The following is a 19,664-nucleotide window of genomic DNA, read 5'->3' as shown; positions in this document are numbered from 1 at the left end:
GAAAGGACATTCCGAGGTTGGCTGAGAAGCCTCCACTGCCCCCTCCTACCACCACCCTCCCTTACCCCCAGCTTCAAAGGAGAAGGGCACTGGGCGGGGGGCGGGGGAGGGGGGACTGAAGCCTGCAGAGTCAGCTCCCTGCCACCTGGGACTCTTTGGAGGGCAGAGCGGGCCATGGCACTGGACTCGCAGGCCCCCGCACCCGCCCAGCCTCCCCAGTGGCCGGTTTCCTCCATTTCCCTCTGACCGTCCTCCCCCCTCGGACCCGTCTCCCCTCAGACATCCCCCCGCAAACCAGTTCCCCTCTCTGACTGGGCAGGTCATGGGGGGCGGGCGGGGGGAGGGAGGGCAGGCAGGGCTTTGTCTGCCATCTGGTTACTCCAGCCTGGCCCTGGGCCCTGAGTAGGGAAGGGCTTGGGTTTCCTGACAGGGACCAGGTTTCTCAGAGGGAAAAGGAGGAAAGAAAAACAAAGAAAAGGAAGAAAAGGAGTGACTTGCTGCAGCTGGAGCCCAGCTGAGGGGCCGGGTGGGCGGAGGTGGGTGTGCTGAGAGAGACAAAGTGTGAGGCTGTGGGACAGTATGCAATTAGGAGGCCTGCTGGGAGCGTGCTGCAAGTCAGGGGAGAAGCTGTTTGTAAGAGATTGCCATTGTGAGGCTGTGTGCGTAACTCCGAGAGGCTTCCTGTGTGTGACTGGGACTCTGGGCAGCAGTGTTGCTGCGATTGGCTGTGCGTGGCCGGGTGACTGCATTTGTGTGGGGCTCGGGGTGAGGCTGTGTGACTTGGGGGTTGTCTACACGTGTGAGGCTGTGTGGCTGAGGTCCTCCGCGTAAATGCGCTGTTGTGTGTGAAACAGTGACAGCGGGACTACAAACCTGAGACGCTGCGTATGAGACGGAACTTAAGTCTGAATGCATTTTTCGAATTGTGGGTGTGGGAAGGTGCCCAGAATTCCAAGTGTGTTCACACGTATGAGCTGAACACCGTGTGAGAGCATGTTAGAGGCTGTGTGTGAGCAAAAGCCCATACACATACGTGTCATGATATCACATACAGGCATGCTCCTGGATGCCCAGACTTCCTGAATTGCCCCCATGGGGGCTCCTGAGATGCCCAAGTGACAGCATCAGCCTGTGGCAGGGCGTCCCTGAGTCCCACGCGGTGCTGTGTGTGCGTGTGCATGCGTGCGTGTACCCCCGCTGGCCCAGGATTTGTTTGTTTTCCTAATTGGCTTGTTTTTCCATGTCCAGCCCACCAAACCGCATGTTTTTCCTCTCATCTCGCCAGCCCGCCTGGGCTGGAGCCCCCAGCACGCACGAGGCCTGCCCGCCAGTTCAGAGAGGAGGAGGGGCGGGCTGCCCACACCCCTGGCCAGGCCAGATCAGGCCAGGCGGGGCGGGGTGACCCTTCCAGCTCCAGCCCTGCCTGGGCCGCACCCACACTCCTCCTCCTCCTGCCTGGCATTCAAGACCCATGGCCTGTCCTAACCTTATCTCGTGACATCCCTCGAGGCACCCCAACTTCTGGACTCCTAAATGCCCACCATCTACCCATCGTTTCTCCCCAATTTCTTCTTCAACCACAGGCTGCTCTCTCCTTCCCCACCAAACAGAGCTGAGGAGGAAGCGATGCTGAACCAGGGGTTCAGGAGCTCCTGTCCTGACCAATCAAAGACAAATATTTGAAACCTGGACAAAGAACTGTCTATTTAAAATCAGTCACTTAATCTCCGATTTATTTCAGCTTAAAATCAGAATGACACGGAATTAGCAGTGTCTAAGGAAACAAAAGGATGCTACTGAAAGGAACCTTGTGATCCTGTTTCCTAATGCGGGGGGTCCTTTCATCACCCTGGGTAGGGGCCTCCTTGCTCGTTGTGACCATCTGCCTGAGGGCAGGAAGGTGGGTCAGGAGGAAGCAGTTCAGGGATCAGCCTGGTTAAGGGGACTTTCAACGGAATATTTTTATGATCAGGTTCCCTTGGAAATAGAGACATGAAAATCTTATATGTTTAGGATAAATATTGAATAATTTTTAGTTTGAATGGCCCACAAATCAGGGGTAGCTTTGTCCTGTTCTCTGAGCACTGGCGAGAAGGATAATTTGATATTGAGTGTTGCCAAACCCAGTCTCTTGTTACTAATATAAAGTGACTGAAACAATCATGATTAATGTCCCCTGTTCCTCTGACCAACTCTTTAGAAGGAAACAAGGCAATGAGAGATAAGTATCTGTAACTAATGCTACAGCCAACTCATGGCCAGCTCTCCTCTGACAGGCAGGGCCTGGGGAGTGATCAGCACTATATATAAAAGGTCTGGGTTCTGGTCACAAAGGGCAGCTGTGGGTATGGCTACAGGCATTACATCTAGACCCAATCCCCTTCCAATGACCTCTCAAAGAAAATCGAGTCATCAGGAATGGGGGCCCAGAGCCACCAAGGCCCAGCCATCACAGCCAGCCTTGTCCATCCTGAGGACTTCTGGGACTCGAACTGAGAAGACAAGGGTATGGGTGACTTGTACCAAGTTGGCCTCATACTCCTTGCACTCAATATATGGCCTTTTTCCCCATGTAAGGGCCCAGGGCTAGGCTGCATGGTCCATTTCTAACGTACCCTGTGGTGGGCCAGGGAGGACTCTGGTGGGCTGATCCTGCATATCTCAAGCTGGCCGACAGGGGTCACTCCACTCTCAGTTTGCAACTAAGGCGTTTCATGATGACTGCCATCTCTCCAGTTAAAACACATAAAAGAGTTTTTCTGTGGGGAAAGGAACATCCCTACCAAAACATACCTGTATCTCTCCTCTAGCCCCACTGACGGGTCAGTGTTGTGGCGGACCCTGAGCAACACTTCAGCCTAACATTTCCCACGGTTGTCCACACCAGTCTCCTGATAGTGGGGAAAGGGCCTGCTTCCAGGTCCCTCAAGCGTCTCCTCCCCTCAGTAGCTCCCAGGAGTAAAGAAACCATCTTCAGACAGTGGGGTGCATCACCCAAGTGGGATGAGGCCGGAGAAGCTTGAATCCTTGGCTCAAGAAGAAAAGAAGCTATTTTCAGAGTATTTACTCTGTCAGTTGGTGCCTCTGGCTGAGCTCCAGAGGCCTGCCCAGATGACCATCAGCAACACTGATAACCTCACCATCCCGATGCTCCAAGCGCCTCTTCTGAATCACACTCACCTGCTCTTCCTTCTACCTTCCTGCCGGCTCCTTCTCATCTTTCATCTTTCTGTGGCTCGTTTCTTCCATCAACCCCTTTTACAGTGATGGTCTTCAGGGCTGGGTTCTGGGTCCTCTTCTCTCCTCATCCCACAATCTCACCCTTGGCCATCTCACCCCCTCCCAAGGAGTTAATGCTGACACCCCCCCCCCAAATTCCCATCTCCAGCACAGGCCTCTCCCCGAGTCCCAGACCCTCAGATTCACTGGCTACCAACCATCAACTCCCGGTTGTCCCCCGGGGACCACAACCCAACATGTCTATAGCAGATGGTGGTGCCGCAGATCCCTCACCCGTACCCGCTGACTGCTTCTGCAGTTATTTGCCTCAGAGCTTTCTTTGGCCACCAAAACCTGCATTGCCTGTCAGGGCATCAGGCCAAAAGTGCTGGGGAATTAAAGCAGCCCCACCCCGACCCCTTAGTGTATAAGCATCTGAGCCCCCGCACTCCTTAGGCAGGAGAACTCTGAGACGCATTTTCTGCCTCGGTTCCCGGGGCTCCCCCAGCGGGTTAAGCGCCAGTTGCCCAGAAGCAGTGGCTAGATAACTCCCCCTTTACCGGCTAGCTTAACTTCCTTTTCTATCACTTTCCCATATCCCTTATGATGTTTCTGTCACCTGCCAAATAGACTACCTGTATGCAAATTCTCACCTGATTCTAGGGAAACCCAAACTGAGACACCGTGTAAACAGAACACGCTATCTTCTCCTCCAGCTGACCCTTCCACCTTGTCTCTGTTGCAGCGATTGGTACCACCAGCCGTCTCGACTCTTCCCACTCTCTATTCTCCTGTCCTCCCTACCTCCAATCCATCACCAGCTCCTGGAGGTCCAATCACCCCCTCTCAACTTCCCCAACTCTATGCCCCGGTCCTAGGTCCCCCTCATCTCTCCTGCATCCCAGCAACAGCCTCCTTCCTGCCCCCGCCTTTGCCCATCCACCTGCCTCCCCGCAGCACAGAGAGAGGGACCTTTTAACAACATGACTCTGATCGTGTCACTCCCCAGCTTCTAGGATCATGATCTGCCCCGTCCCCTCCTTCAGCTCCCTTCTGCCATTTATACCAACCCAAGTGGCCTTTTCATGCCCTCCCAGCCTCTGAAGCCTATGGTCACACTCAGCTCTCTGCCAGAAAGAACTTTTTCAGTGTATCTTCCAAATCCTCCAAGTCTCCATGTGCTTCACACTCCAGGAAGCCTTCCTTCTTCCCTGGAGCTTCCCAGAGTGCCACACCTCTACCTGCATAACCGTATACCCCATTTTCTTCCCTAAGGCCCTCAGGGCCAGACCCTGTGAGAGGACACAGTGGAGTGAGGCCACTCCAGCTCGGAGCTGGGACTCTCGGATTCTTCCCCACCAGGCCCCAGGTGGGCCATGCCTGCCAGCCCTCCTGTGCCCATCTTGTCATAGGGAACAGGATTTCAGGATCTCAAAGATCTCCAGTGGGGGTGGATACAAGTGCAAAATGCCAGGGGTCCGGACTCAGGGGGTGAGACTGGGCTCAGAGGTCAGAAGAGCAGGCTCAAATAGGATCAGAGGGCAAGGGTCAGGGCCTCCACCACTACCACCAGGAAGGGGCTTTGAACCGGGCCAAGGGTCTGGGCCTCATGGACAACGCCCTTGAGTGAAGTGGGAGGTCAAATGAGGGGTGCTGGGAGTAACACTTACAGCCCACATTTAGGAGGACTTGGTGGCGCAGGTGCCAGGAGTCGCGGTGGAAGCAGGCGTAGACGCCGCTGTGGCCCAGTTCCAGGCCACGGAGCACGAGCTGAGAGCCGTTGAGCAGGTCAGGGGCCAGGTCTGTCCCATTCACCCGCCACGTCACAGCTGCATCCCAGTTCGCCGTCCCACACGGCAGAGTCACGTCTGAGCCCAGGCGTTCGTACTGCACGTGGGGTGTCTCTGTGGGGGGGCAGGGAGGGCACAAGGCAAAAGTCACAGGTCACAGCCCCACCCAGCACCCCCAGGCAAACATGCACGGATGAGAGCCCGTGAATGTGCACAAGTGAGGAGTCCAGGCCGAGAGGCTCTGAGTCTCACTGTGTGAGTGTCCTGGGGAGATGAGGGGTATGCAAAATTCCTGTGCGGCCGTACAAGGGTACAGGTACATGAGTGCCTCCAAATTCGTACGTGTGTGTGCACATCTGGGGACTGTGTGTGTATGTGTGTAGGTGTAGAGAGTTTGTGTAGCGTGCTGGGAGAGAAGACCCAGTTCACCTCCAGTCCCCAGGTCCTTTTAAAAGTTTTCCTGACCCCCACGACCCCAACCTCTTGCCACCAACAGGCCCAGCCCCAGTCACTGACATCTGCTACCCAGGCAAGCTGGGGCTGAGGGGCCCCTCTCCTGAACTCCTCCCTCTGTCTCTTCCCATCTCTTCATCTTCCCCATCCTTGTCTTTCTGTCCTGCCTCTCTCCCTCTCCCTGACTCTGAGCCCCTGACAAGCCCCCCGCTCCCAACCATACAGGGCTGGGGCAGCAGCAGGAGAAGGGAGAATGGGCAGGGTCCAGGACAGGAGCCCTAGGGAACTCCTGGCAGCTGTCAACATCATCATGAGGCAGGAACTGCTTGGGGTGTGGGTGGGGGAGTGCTGGGACTGAGGGAGCTCTCTGACCATTCCTCTCTTGCCCCCAGGAGGGGCCTGTCAGAGCCAAAAGCAAACCCCAGCCCTGGCCTCGGCAACCCAGGCGTGATGGATGGAGCCCAGGAGACTGGAGTGGAAGGGCGGGAGGGAGCACCTGTCGAGAGGCAGCGCTAGGTGGGGAGGCGAGTGGGACAGAGGAAGTCCAAGGCACCGATTCTACAGACAGCCCCAGAGAAGCGGGCACCGGGAGATGCGAATCTACCCTCCTCATCCTGCCTCCCAAGCCTGGAAGGACAGATGCTTCCCTGATCCCAGCCAGATCTGTGGAGTGAGGGTGGGAGGGGCAGAGCGAGGGGGAGGGGGGCGGGGGGGTGGTCGCGGGATCCCTCGTTAACAATCCCTCACATCTCCCCTCCAGAGAGCCACCCCGCAGAGTCGGGGGATTTTCAGAGGCAATTCCTGTTAAAGAGCCAATTAAGTTGGGCCAGTGGCCTCTTAATTAGACTTGTTAACACCACCAGGACTGCAGGGGGTAGGGATCCCCCCCCACCCCCCCGCCCCATGGCGCCAGCCGCCCCCTTCCCTCCTTTATAGACCCCTCCCCAGTTCTGCTTTTCTCTGTGCTGAAACATCTGTCCCTGTTTGCTGCCTCAGTCACCCTCCCTGTGCCGGGGATCTCTCTGTGTCTCCAGCTCTCTCCCCCGCTGCCTGTCTCTGTCTCGCCCCTCTCTGAGCCTCTCTGTCCCCGTCAAAGGAGAGGGAAGCAGGAAACCCAGCCAGCCCTGACCACTCGTCTGTGGGGCCTGGGACCAGCCGAACAGAGGATGAACAGGCGGAAGGGTGGTGGCCGGGGGGCCTTGGAGGCCACAGCTGTGAGGCTGGACCAGAGACTGACTGGGGGCCTCCCTCTGACCAGAGGCCCAGTGTCCACAGCTCAAGCCATAGAGCACCCCCCCAGTCCACCAGCCCTAGCCACTGAGCCCCCCTCCAGCCTCCCTTCCAAAAACCTGGAGCTTCCAGGAAACACGCCAAGCCCCTCTCTCTGCACACACACACACACCCACCCCCCGCCCCAGCAGAGACTCTGCATCCAGCGGCCTGAGGAGGAGGCTGAAAACTGACCATCGTGGAGGGGGCGTGGCCATCACGGTCCCAGCAGCAACACATCAACACTGACCAACAGCAGCTCAGAACTAACATGGCCCCGGTATGGCCCTTTAATACTGGGGGGCAGGTACAGCCGCAAGATGAGGAAACCAACCCAACAGCACAATGAATGTAATGGCAGTGGGGTAACACGTGGGGAACCCTGTCTGCCTCACAAAGGAAATGGAAACACAACCTGACAACAGTGACAAACCAACCATGTAAGGGCAGGGCAGGAATGAAAAAATGACAACACAATGACAGATGACAACTACAGGCCACAATGCAGAGGCAGAGGGGGTAATGTGACATGACAATCACACAGTGTCACAACTGCTACAATTAACACAGCAATGGCAATACACACAGCCATGCAACAGCTCCAAAGATGGCAGTGATTTAATCCTTTGTCTCTGGACAGCTTTCCTCCCGCCCCGTGGGTGCCCCTACTGATGTGCTGTCCATTTCAGAAATTAAATCAAGCAGCAGGGGGAGGATGGGCTTCTTGGCCCTGACGCGGTGACAAATGCTCCAAAGGAATCAGCTGTGAAAAGGTTGTTAGAAGCCAGGATAAGAGACAGAGACAGGATGAGGTCATGGACATGGAGAACACACAGGGATAGAGCTGACGGCTCCCTCACACCTGTGCACATGGGCTCACATGGGGACCACATGCTGGAAACAGTCCCCCCAAGCGTCCTAAGCAACTTCACATCACCATACACATAGGATGAAGACAGTCACCACAAAGAAGAAAAAGCACACACAGGACAACCATCCACAAGGTCACAGCTACGCAGGGACACTGTGCCACTTCAGGGACAGTAACACCTGATAAGAGGCCACATGCATGCACAGGAAGGGTGCTGTCACCCAGAGGCACAGTTACACATGGGGACATGGTCTCACACACAGAGAGACAGTTTAACAGGGACACGAACACACGAAGAGACAGAAACAGAGAAACTAACAAACTGTCACACATGGGGTACAGTCTAAACCACAAGGACACAACCCCACGAAGGCCACGGTCACACATCAACTATGTCACACACAGGGCACAGCCCACAAGGATATAACTACACAGAGAAACGCACCCAAACAGGGACACAGTCTCACTCACACAAGCACACAGTCTAACGCACAAGGACAGTCTCACACTCTCAGAGATGCAGCCTGTGCCCACACACAGGGCAGGGGCGAGGCCAACGGGAAAGACCACTGGCGGGCCTAGGCTGGTCCGGTCAGCACAGGAGCCCCAGGCAGGCCGACTGCAGGTGGGGGTCGATGGGCTGGCCCGGTGGTCCCTTCAGTCCCTGCCCACTGCGGAGCAGCCCTGGGGCAGGCCAGGCTCTCTCTGGGCCTCAGTGCTGGGCTCACGAGGAAGAGGCCACAGGAGCCTCGACCTACTGCCCTCCTTGAGCCCACAGCCTTGAGGGTCATGGAGCTCAGCCATTAGGGTCTGCTCTGCGCCTGGGCCCCAGAGATGCCCCCACCTTCTCTGCCTCTACCTGAGCCAACTGAGGTGGGGGGCAGGACACAACCAAGGCGGGGAGCTCCCTACACTTGGAGGCTCCCTCGTTCAAGGAGTCTCGAGATCAGACCTCGTACTGACGTGGCTGTCTGAGGTGCTGCCTCAGATGCAGAAGGGCCAGTGGCAACGTTTCCCAGCAGGGGTGCAGCTCCTTGCCCCGTGGTCTGTGAGGACGACTCAGCACTCACTGGACAAGTTGTGGGGGAGGTGCAGGAGGCTGCCAATGGCGCAGCCTGAGCGATCCCTGCCCCCTCCAGCCAGCCCGGCTCACTGACCGGGCCCCTTCCCTGATGTGCCAGCCCTCTCCCACTTGTCACCCTGCCCATCCCCACACCTTGTCCTCAGTCTACCATCTCTGTCCCTGTATTCCTTCTGGGATAAGGGGAAATATTCTTACCCACTGTCTCTCTCAGTGCCTCCCACTGCACCCCCATAAATCCGAGGGGACCCCATTTCACCAGATACTGTACAGGGCCCTGCCCTTAGCTGCCCCCAACTCCCATCCCACCTGCCTGTACCCTGTATCAGTGCTAGTGGGCAGAGGGACAGATCATCTCAAGCCAGAGATACCATCAGCATGAGACCGCCCAGGAGTGACTGGGGGACTGTGTTTACGGGACGACATCAGTGGGTCACCCCGTATATCAGTGTCATATGACTCATGTTCATGTGTGACGATGCCAGCCTATGGCAGTATGTGGCTCTTGGGTGGGTGCGTACAGCTATGCCGGGGAGGGTTCACGCTCAGTTCCCAGAGGGGGTCAGCAGGGAGCTCCCCCGCCCAGCACTCACCCTGTGGACCGTGTCTCTGGGCGTAGACCACGGCAGCGGCAGCAGCAAGCACGGCGCAGCAGGCCCATGGGACAGGAGCAGCCATCTGTTGGGAAAGAGTGGGCGGCGGGGAAAAGGGGCAGCATCAGCCCAGGCAGGAGCCTCCTGGGGAGCCCCCCCTCCTCTCAGGCAAGACTGGGAAATCCCAGCCCTAGGGCCAGGGCACCTTGACCCCAAATGCCCTTCTTAATGGGGCTCAGGATCCTCTTCAGGCAACAGAAAACATCATTGGCACCTGTAGGCAGAGGTCTGCTAAGATGGTAGAAGGCAACCTACAATGGTTTGTTGTTCAGTACAGCCGCTGGAGGCAGGATGGGTTACAGATCACTGGTAATGCTAGGGCCATTTTTCTAGGAAAAAAATAACTTCACTGGTAAGGTTAGCTAATTAGCTATAAACATCACAAACTGAAAGGGGGATGTTCTAACTTAATTGGAGGTCTGTACTTCTCCAAATTGCCTTGAATGAAAGGCCCCCTGCCACGCTCCTGGGGAGAGAGCCCCTCGGATCTGCCCCTGCCATGTTCCCCCAACCCACCCCCATCCCCGGGTGAGCCTTGCCCCACTGGGCTCTGGGAAGTTCAGAGCAGCAGGGTACCAGGGCAGTGGTACATTGTGACCAGGTCAGATGTGGCTTTTGCTTTAGTGGACACTTAATGATCAAGAGAAGGATGAGGGATTTTCCCTGTCAGGGACCACAGCCCGTCCTTCAGCCCAGGGGCCTGGGAGCCCCAGCCCAGCAGATACGCATCAGTGTCTACACACTCCCATGTGGGTACACAAAGCACACTCAGGACATGTTCCCAGAAGCCAGGATGGATCCAGTGGCCCCCCTACCTGCTGTCCTGCTTCCTGGGATGGGTCCGGCTGCCCTCACCCCACTCCACCCCAGCACATGCCCATACCTGAGGGCAGGGAGATAACTATTTCCTGCAGGAAAGGTTCCAAACCTGACTCTCCTGCCCCAGTCTGAGGAGAGAGGGGGACTGTCAACAAGACAGAAGCAGAGATCCAGAGAGGGACACTGCCAGACACTCAACCACGGCCACTACCAGAGGTACAGCCAGACACACAGCAAAGACACTAGCCAGAGACACTGCCCAAAACAAGAGACAGAGCCCCAGAGAAAGAGCCCACACACAGACTGGAGAGACTGTGCCGGGCACGATCAGACAAAGCCAGAGAAACAGGTAGATAAACCAGATAACCAGCCAGAGACACGGCCAGAGAACAGCCAACACACAACCAAAGGACCCGCAAGAAACCCTGTGAAAGACTCGTCCAAACGCAGGCAGACATATCAGAGAAAGAGTAAGCAGCACAGGCAGAGAAACCATCAGCAACATAGCCGGAGAGCCAGAGACACTGTCAGAAACCATGCCAGAGAAACTGCCTGACACACAGGCAGAGAAATACCAGAGGAACTGACAGACACAAACAGGCATACACCCAGGAAAACTGCCAGTGAGAGAGCCAGAGACACAGCCAGATGCTCAGTCAGGAAGTATCCATACCACTCAAAACACTGCCAGGGACATGCAGACACACAGTCGGACACACTGCCAGAGGAACAGCCAGAGACACTGCAGACAGAGCTACAGCAGGGGAGACAAGTGTGGCTGTCAGCCTGGAGCGGCGGGTGGGGGAGCCGGAGAGGATCTGACTTCCGGGGCCTCCTCTATGGGAAGGGCTCCTGCCTACCCACTGCTACACTCGCCCCTCACCAGGCGAGCCCTCCCCTCTGCACCGGGTGCTCCTCCAGCTACAGCCCCAGGAGCTCCGGCTGCCCCTCCCTGGCACAGCTCATCTCTCTAGGCCCCAACTGGCCTCGGCTACCCCTCCCCCATCTGTGACCCCTGAGGCCTTTGCTACCACCTGGCCTGGCTCCTGACCCTCTGCCACTCCCCCATCTTTAGCTGCTCCTCGGGCCTAGGAGGGTAAGACAATGGCCAAAGTCACAGTCAGCAAGTGGTGGGGCGAAGAAAGGAACCCAGGATGAGCCAGCGCTAAACTCAGAGCAACCGAACCCAGGATGAACCAGCGCTAAACTCAGAGCAACCGAACCCAGGATGAACCAGCGCTAAACTCAGAGCAACTGAACCCAGGATGAACCAGCGCTAAACTCAGAGCAACCGAACCCAGGATGAACCAGCGCTAAACTCAGAGCAACCGAACCCAGGATGAACCAGCGCTAAACTCAGAGCAACCGAACCCAGGATGAACCAGCGCTAAACTCAGAGCAACCGAACCCAGGATGAACCAGCGCTAAACTCAGAGCAACGGAACCCAGGATGAACCAGCGCTAAACTCAGAGCAACCGAACCCAGGATGAACCAGCGCTAAACTCAGAGCAACCGAACCCAGGATGAACCAGCGCTAAACTCAGAGCAACGGAACCCAGGATGAACCAGCGCTAAACTCAGAGCAACCGAACCCAGGATGAACCAGCGCTAAACTCAGAGCAACCGAACCCAGGATGAACCAGCGCTAAACTCAGAGCAACCGAACCCAGGATGAACCAGCGCTAAACTCAGAGCAACCGAACCCAGGATGAACCAGCGCTAAACTCAGAGCAACTGAACCCAGGATGAACCAGCGCTAAACTCAGAGCAACCGAACCCAGGATGAACCAGTGCTAAATTCAGAGCTGGGGCTGGAGAAAGAGAGATACGAGGCTGGAGGCCTACCTGGTCCCCACCTCAACCCCTGCAGGGTGCCCTCAGACCCTCCTCGACCATCTCTGCCGTGCTCCCGTGCCTTTTCCTCATAGCCAGGAAGATACTCCACCTCAGAGCCAGCCCACTGCCCACCACACGGGAGAGGAACCAGGGCATCAGGAGGCAGACGGGCAGGCAGAGTGGACAGAGGTTAGATCACAGAATGGGAGTAGAGGGACAGGGTGGTCCTCTGCTCCCTGCTCCTTCCTGGTCCCAGTTGGGAGGGCCGTGCGGGTGAGGAGATGGCCTGGCACGAGTGTAAGGCATACAAGCAAACACACACACACACACACACACCCAGGTCCCCACAGGGGGAGGGGTGGCTTCTTCATCAAAGTCGCCTCCATCAGCCCGATGAGTTACTGTAAGGGCCGGGCCCTGGGCCAACGGGGCTGCAGCCATGGGAGACGGGCGCTGCTGAGAGCAAGCACTGCAGAGAGGGGGGATGGGGTACCACGACAGATGCTGCACGGTTGGGGACACCCAGAAAAGGGAGAGACCCAGGGAGGGGGGAACAGAGAGGCAAGGAGAGAGGGAAAGCAGTGAGCGGAGACCCTGAGGGACAAGAAAAGACCAAGACAGGGAGAAACGGAAGAAGAGGCACAGGAAGAGAGACAGGGAGCGTAGGAGATGGGCAGAGATTCAAGGACAGAGGGAGAGACAGGCCCAGAGAGAGTGACAGAGACCCCGGCAGGGTCTCTGTGCCCACCAAGAGCATCCCTCCAAGCCCACCCACCTCCTGCAGTGTGAGGAGAGGATGCCGTCAGTGCAGCAGCGCTGGCTGATCCGAGACAAGAGCAGGGCTTCCTGAGGGCTGGAGGGCTTCTGCCTATGAATCCAGGAGCCCAGCCCCCAGGGCATAAGGGTGGACAAAACCCCCATCCCACCCCACCTGCAGGTCCAGGGGGCCCCAGGCCAATTTCACTTCCCTCTTCCCTCCGAGTCCCCGCTGGACCCATTCCCAGGTAGGGAAGCTGAGGCCAGAGGCATCCAAGCTACACCTCTGCCCGACCCTAGCTCACCTCAGGCCACCCATCCCAGGGCAAAGAGCATCTTTCCCAGGAATTTTCCAAGTCCACACCCCATGGCTCTGGGATAGATCTGGAGCATAAATCCCATAAAGCCCCAGATGAGGGCTATGCAAACTGGCCCAGGCTCCCTGCAGACCCTTCCAGAGGCCCAGCCTGGCCGCCAGCCCCAGCCCCAGAAACGAGGAGGGAACAGAGGGCACCCCGCTAGCAAGTGCCCAGCAGCCCCAACCCCTTGTAAGCAGAAGCCCAGCACCTCTCCTGACACAGAACCCCCCAGTGTTGCCACACACATACACACACACACACACAGGTGACACATCAAGAGACAACCCTGGGCCCCCAACTTACTGTCACTGTTCCACCATGACACAAAGACATTACACACTGATAACAACACCCAGTGAAAATGACACAGTTGCACAGTTGACAATGACACACAGGGATATTGACAGTCACCACAGTGACAATGATGCAGTGAGTGACAGTCACACACAATGACATCAACAAACAAGGCAATGACACCTATTGACACTGACACAGTCACAATGACAGTAACCTCAGAATCAAAGATGCAATGAGACTGACAGTCACATAGGCTAACAATGACAGTGACATCCACAGTGACACAGGGATGTTGACAGACTCAGTAAGATGGACAGTCACACAGAGTAACACCAGCCCTCAGTAATGCTGACACCACGGAGGCTGACAGTCGCCAGCAGGGACACTGACACAGTGATACGTTCCAGATCAAGGACCTCAACTACCCAGTTTCTGGCTTAGGATCCAGGGCCCAAGACCCCTCTTGCCAGCCCTGGTAGGAGCTCAGGTGCCCTGCACCTCAGCCCTCAGCCCCTGCCCAGCTGAAGGCAAAACCTAAGAAAGGGAAGTGTGAGTCTGGAAAAGCCTCTATTTACCCCTGCAGAAACAAGGCAGTTTAACTTATTCAACCCAACCCTGGGGAACCCCTGCCACATCCAGGATGGGACTGGGGGTTCTGGGCACCACTGCCTGGGGCCCAGCTCTGACTGCGTGTGTGTCGACGTGCAATAGCGCGTTCTGAGCTTCGGGCTTCAGGGTGCTGGTTGGTGTGGGTGTGTTGAGGGTCAGGTAGGTTCAATCTGGCCTGGACAATGAATGAACGGGGAGGCCCCACGTGGTACCTCCGAGAAACTGAGATCCAGTGAAGGTCACTGGCCTGGACCCCACCCCCCTCGGCCTGGGGCTGGTGTGAGGTCAGAAGCATCCCTCTGATGGAGGGCATCTGGCCCACAGCAGGGGCCAAGGTGACATCTCCATAGCTTCCAGTCTCCCTTGGCAACCCCAGACTCCAGGGTCCCCCAGGGTAAGGGAAAAGGCACTCTGTGTTGGGGCCTCATCCCCTTCTTCTCTCCCTACCACAGCCCTAGAAGATGCACCCTGGGAATGAGGCAAGAACCCAGGGCAGGACGACCCGCTGATTCAAAGGCCTAGGAAACTCTAGGGGCCTCAGACCTGCAGAGGAATTAGGGTGGAGGAAGAGAGACACCTACACTTGGAGACAGAGAGGGAAAATGAGAGACAGAGCAGGGGCAGAGACAGGGACAAGGACATGGTGGGCAGGGAGGAACAGCGCTGGCTGCGGGGGAGGCTGGGAGAGACAGTCTGCGCGGGCGGGAAGCTCCAGGATGGGGAGGAGGGGCTGAGGCCAGGAGGCCCCCAGATCCCACCAGGCCTAGGCAGCCTGGACAGCGTGGGCGGTGGGGGGGGGGGGGGCAGAGGCCTGAGCGGTCCAGAGGCTGGGGGTGGGGCGGAGGCCAAGGAGGGAGGCCTGGCCCCTGGCAGCTGGCCCGGCAGGCCCCCCATGGGGGAGGGGGCGGGCCTGGGTCAGGGGCCAGCTCCTGGGCTGGGGCCGGCTGGCCATGGGGCAGGCTCCTACTCCCCGCGGTGTCTCCCCCTGTCTCTTTCTCCTTTCTCTCTGAATCCAGACCTGGCCCTCCTCTCAGCTCTCAGTGCCCCCACCCTAAGTGGCACAGGACCCAGAAGCCATGCCTGGGTTTAGGACTCAAGCCATATCTCCTCCTGGGCTACCCATCCCCACCCGCTCCGGGAGCAACCCCTGTGCTCAGGGGAAAGGACCCCACCCAAACATATGCCCCCTCCTCCCCCGCAGAAGGGGGCAGGAGAAGCTGAGCACCAGTGGGAGGGGGGCCAGGAGGGAGGCAGGGGGAGCGGTCCCCCAGCTCCAGCCTCTGGCTGAGGCTGTGGAAAAGGAGGCGGCCCAATGTGAGTGAGTTGGGGGGGGTGGGTATCCGCACCTGCTGTTGTGACCTCCACAGCCGGAGATGGGGGCCTGGGGGGGGGGGACAAGATTCCGATGGATTTTGGCAGCAGCCTGGACTCTGAGAGCTCAAACCCCCCACCCCCCAGCCTCTTGCACCGTGGGGACCCTGAGATCAGCATGTGCGTGCCCTGCTGCACGTGTGTGCGGGCGTGTTGCGGGCCTCCCATGACGGGCCTGGCTGGGCAGCTGGGAGGTGTCCTGGGGAGATGGGAGTCTGAATCCCACCAGCCGTGCGCACATGTGGAGCCCCACTCGGGGGCCTGCATGCTGCCTGGTGACCTGGGCACCGGCTTGTATATGCTCACATATGCAGGCCTGGACTTAAGCAGCCCTCTCGGTGCAAAAGGTCTGGGCTTTCTCCCTCAAAAGTCATCTGATCCAGCCCCCTGCCTCTCAAATGGGAAGCAGGAAGGGGCAGATAAGTTCATATCCTCCCTTTGGGCACATGGGCTCTGGATAGCTTCACAGCACCTGAGGTACAAGCGCCAAATCCCTCATCCCCTAACCCCAGTCCAGAGTCCCTTCTGGCTTCTAGAAGAATCAGGAGGATCCCTCTATCCAGAAAAGGCCCACACACCAGTCGGGTTAAGTCCAGGGGGAGTGGGGGCTTGGGGGCTGGCCTTCTTGGAGGGACAGACGCTGCAGCAGGAGGTTAGACAGCTGGAAGAACTCCATGAAAGGCGGGGGATGGGCAGAGCAACAGGGTTGACTGAGACCTCCCTCCGCGAGCAGGGGAGCAGGCTCTCAGCAGATGAGGCAGGGGCAGAAAGGAGGCTGCAGAGCCCTCCGTGGAGACAGAAGGATGGACAGAATAGCTTTCCACACTTGGGGGCTGGGGCAAAGACCTATTTGCCTCAGCATCTCCCACTACACCCCACCCCTGGCCCCATCACTGCTATGGTGCAGACACACCCTCGAATATATACACAGAGGTTGATGCTTGCAAGCTTGTGTGTGCACGCGTGCACACGCACACACACACACACACACACACACACAAAGGGGGGTGGGGGTGGGCAGTGCATGTGAAGCATTGATGTGTAACGAAAAGAACTGAAGACGGTCTTTCCGACAGAGCCAGAGGTGAGCAGGGGAACAGAAACGTCAACTGTCTTCACGTGTGCTGTTCTCCCTGCCCCCCCCCCCCAACACGCACGCACACTGCACACACTACTTCTGAGGAAGCTTCTGGTCTGCTGGGCAAAAGCAAGCCATCCTTCCTCCCCCTTCCTCCCCTCCGCACAGTGGGGAAGCCAGAGCAATCTGTTCCTGATGGGTAAACACAGGCATGAGTATGCGCGCACACATGCTCACACACACGCCAGTGATTCAGGGGTACGTGACACCCAGTGCTCACTTCACCCCAAGATGGGACGCACACTCGGGCTCTCACTACCACTGGCAGAGCTTCCCAAAGTCCCCCACCTCCACCACACACAGCCAGAGCTTCACAGACACACCCAGGCAGCCTCTCGCTGCCACAGGCACTTGGAGTCTCCCATCACAGCCACTCATCACGGCCTCCCACGTGGACACCCGCTGCCACAGCCTCACACACGCTGGTATGCGCGCACACACGAATCACAGCCACAGTCACACACAACAGACTCTCTCACACGCACTCAATCAAAACAGTCCTGGTCTCACATATGGATACCAGCACCCACTCAGAACACTCACCCTTCCACACAGATAACAGAGCACCTCCAGAAACGCAGAGCCCCGCCCCCTCCCCCCCCCTCCCCGGCACCCTCAGCCCTCACACCCCCACGCTCGGCAGTAGGAAATAGATACATACTCCATGCTGGGACCTCGGGTTGCCTGGCCTGTGCCTGGGGCAAGAGAGGATAAAGCTCAGGGTGGCCTAAAGCAGGAACGGAAAGTTCCTGAAAATCAAGGAAACAGACTATTCCTTACTCAGCTCCTTCCTCTCCTGGCCCTGCTTTTGCCAGTATTTGGGAATGAGGGGAGATCCTGGCCAGAGCAGAGGGGTGAGGGAGCCCCCGGGTGAAGAGATGGTGGCACTGGTGGCAGCAGGAGCCAGCAAACCCCAGAAACCAGCCTGCTCCCCAGGGCCCTCCTGCCTCACCTCCTCACCCCCTCTTCTCCAGGATGAGGGGCAGCAGCGGCTCTCAGCCGAGCTACCTGCTGAGTGACCCCAGGCCTCTTCAAAACCTCTCTGTGCCTATGACTGTCTATAGGGCACCTGAATGTCAGGCCTGGCTGCAGGAAGGGAGGCAAGGGGAAGGAGATGAGGCCTCGACCTCAACCCCCAGCCCCTGCCAAAGCCCTGTCATCACTGTCAGACCCCAAAGAGAGATGGGGACAGCACTGGCCAAGCCAGTGCTCCTCTGACAAACCACTGAGGACAAGAATCCTAAAGTGTCCTTGGACCCTGCAGCCCCACCTCCCATCACAAGAGAGGACGCTGTGTCGCTGTCCAGGCAGAAAGGAATCCAGGCTGTGCTGGCAGGGCCCCAACTGGAGAACAATTGGCAATGCTGTTGACATCCTCACCACTTGCCACTCCAGGTGTAGCTTGAGCCCTGATGCCCCATCCTAAAGTGAGCCTGAGAGGGCTCCATGGAAGCCAGGCGGGGGAGCAAACACCGGGCAGCAGAACCTAAGGAAACCAGGCAGGGCAACCCCATAAAGCCAGGTGATGGGGACTTAGGAAAAGCAGGCCGTGGGGACAAAAGAAATCAGGCAGCAAGGTCTGCGGAAACTAGGCGACAGGGCCCAAAAGAACGTAGGCTGTGGGGGCCAAATGAAGCCAGGCCGCGGGGACTGAAGTTAGCTAGGAGGTGGGGACACATGAAGCCAGGCGAGAGGCCCACAGGATGGGAGAAAAGAAAGCTATCAGGAGCTCATGCCCTCTGTCTAGATGTCCCCCACACCCTGGGCCTCTCTCTCAGTAGCCCCCTTCCCACCCAGGTGCTGGTCCCCTCCCCCAGGCCAACGCACACAGCCAGAGCCCCCTGCTCGCTCAGAGGCCTGGTCCAGTTGCAGCCACTGGGCCCCGGCCCCATCCCTGGGACCTCAGGAAGTCCCAGCCCCTCCCACCGGCTGCAGAGGAGGGGGGCTGGGGGGGGGGAGAAAGAGAAGAGAAGAGAGACAGCTTGGCAGAAGGAGGGCCGAGCAGCCGCGGGGGGCGGGGGCCGAGAAAGGAGCGGGAAGCGGCGAGGCGGGCTGGCGGGCTGGCGGGCTGGCGGGCGGCGCGGGCGGGGGCGTCTCTGCCGCGGCAGCGGGGGTGACAAGTTCTCCGGCCCTGCGGCTGCGCGGCCACTGACCTGGGTCCCCGTGCAGGCGCCCAGTCGGTGCCTCCGGCGCTCCGTGGGTGCGCCCGGCCGCCCGCGGGCATCGGGCCCCGGGGGTTCGGGGCTGGGGCCCGGGCGGCCTGGGGAGCAGGCGTGTCCCCCCCCCTCGCCCACCCCCATCCCCACCCCCGAGAGTCCCGGCGGGCGGGCGGGCGAGGCGGCGAGCGGGCCGGGAGGAGGGGAGGAAGGAGCGCGCGGCGAGCGAGCGAGCCGAGCTAGCGGAGGGAGCGAGTGAGGGACGGCAGGCAGTGAGGTCATCCTTTGAATCTAATTGTCTGAGTCAGGAGGAGATGTGGCACTCGATGCAGGGGGAGGGGAGGGGGAAGGGACCCTCCCGGCTCCGGGCCGGGGCCCCTCCTCACACCCAGGGCCGGCCGCGGCCTCCCTTCCCCCGCCCAGGGCCAAGTTGTCTCGGGCCAATTGGGACAAACCCCTGCCGGTCTCACTCAGGGCTGACCTCTGCTGCCATGGGGGCTCCAACTCACATCACCCCCAGAGAGCGGCCACCTTTCTATTCTCTGGGGGTGATGGGGACCCCCTCCCGGCCCAGGTTGCCCTCCCGCATGTCTGAGGGTAATGGGAAGCCCCCATCCCACCCCCAGGTCGTATTTCTGCCCTGTGAGGAGAAAGGGGGAACCTCCACCAGCCTTCCAAGGGACCTTCGTGCACTCTAGAAACGTAGAGTCCCCAACTCTACTCCCCAGGTGACTTCTTGCACTGGGAATTTGGGGGAATCTGGACATTGAACCAAAGCTCCCCTTCTTGCCTCCTGAGAACAACACTGCAATGCCTCCCGGTCCTGCACTTTGGGGGGCATGAGGACCCCCAACGGAGCCCAGGGTATCTACTCTGCATGCCCAACTCTTCAGGAAGGGCAGGAGCCAGGCCAGAACCCCAAGGTCCCCAGAGGCTGCTCAGGGGAGCAAGCCACTCAAGTGGTGGGAGGGCAAGACGACAGTTGG

General features: G+C 58.5%; 1 protein-coding gene across 5 annotated transcripts in view; it reads right to left on the bottom strand.

Annotated features, from left to right (window-relative positions):
• Positions 1–19,664, bottom strand: part of CNTFR (ciliary neurotrophic factor receptor) — a 39,419-nt gene that overhangs the window by 8,752 nt on the left and 11,003 nt on the right. For all 5 annotated transcript variants that reach the window (XM_036856659.1, XM_036856656.1, XM_036856658.1 and 2 more), the window contains exons 3-4: positions 9,277–9,361; positions 4,890–5,123 (exon numbers count right to left, since the gene is read on the bottom strand). In XM_036856659.1, coding sequence (XP_036712554.1) covers positions 4,890–5,123; positions 9,277–9,361 — 319 coding nt within the window. The remainder of the gene's footprint in view (positions 1–4,889; positions 5,124–9,276; positions 9,362–19,664) is intronic.

This window comes from Balaenoptera musculus, chromosome 6, assembly GCF_009873245.2.
Source record: "Balaenoptera musculus isolate JJ_BM4_2016_0621 chromosome 6, mBalMus1.pri.v3, whole genome shotgun sequence".
NCBI classification, from domain to species: domain Eukaryota; kingdom Metazoa; phylum Chordata; class Mammalia; order Artiodactyla; family Balaenopteridae; genus Balaenoptera; species Balaenoptera musculus.
The sequence above is the reverse complement of the archived record's forward strand: the minus strand, read 5'-3'. Positions and strand labels throughout refer to the sequence as shown.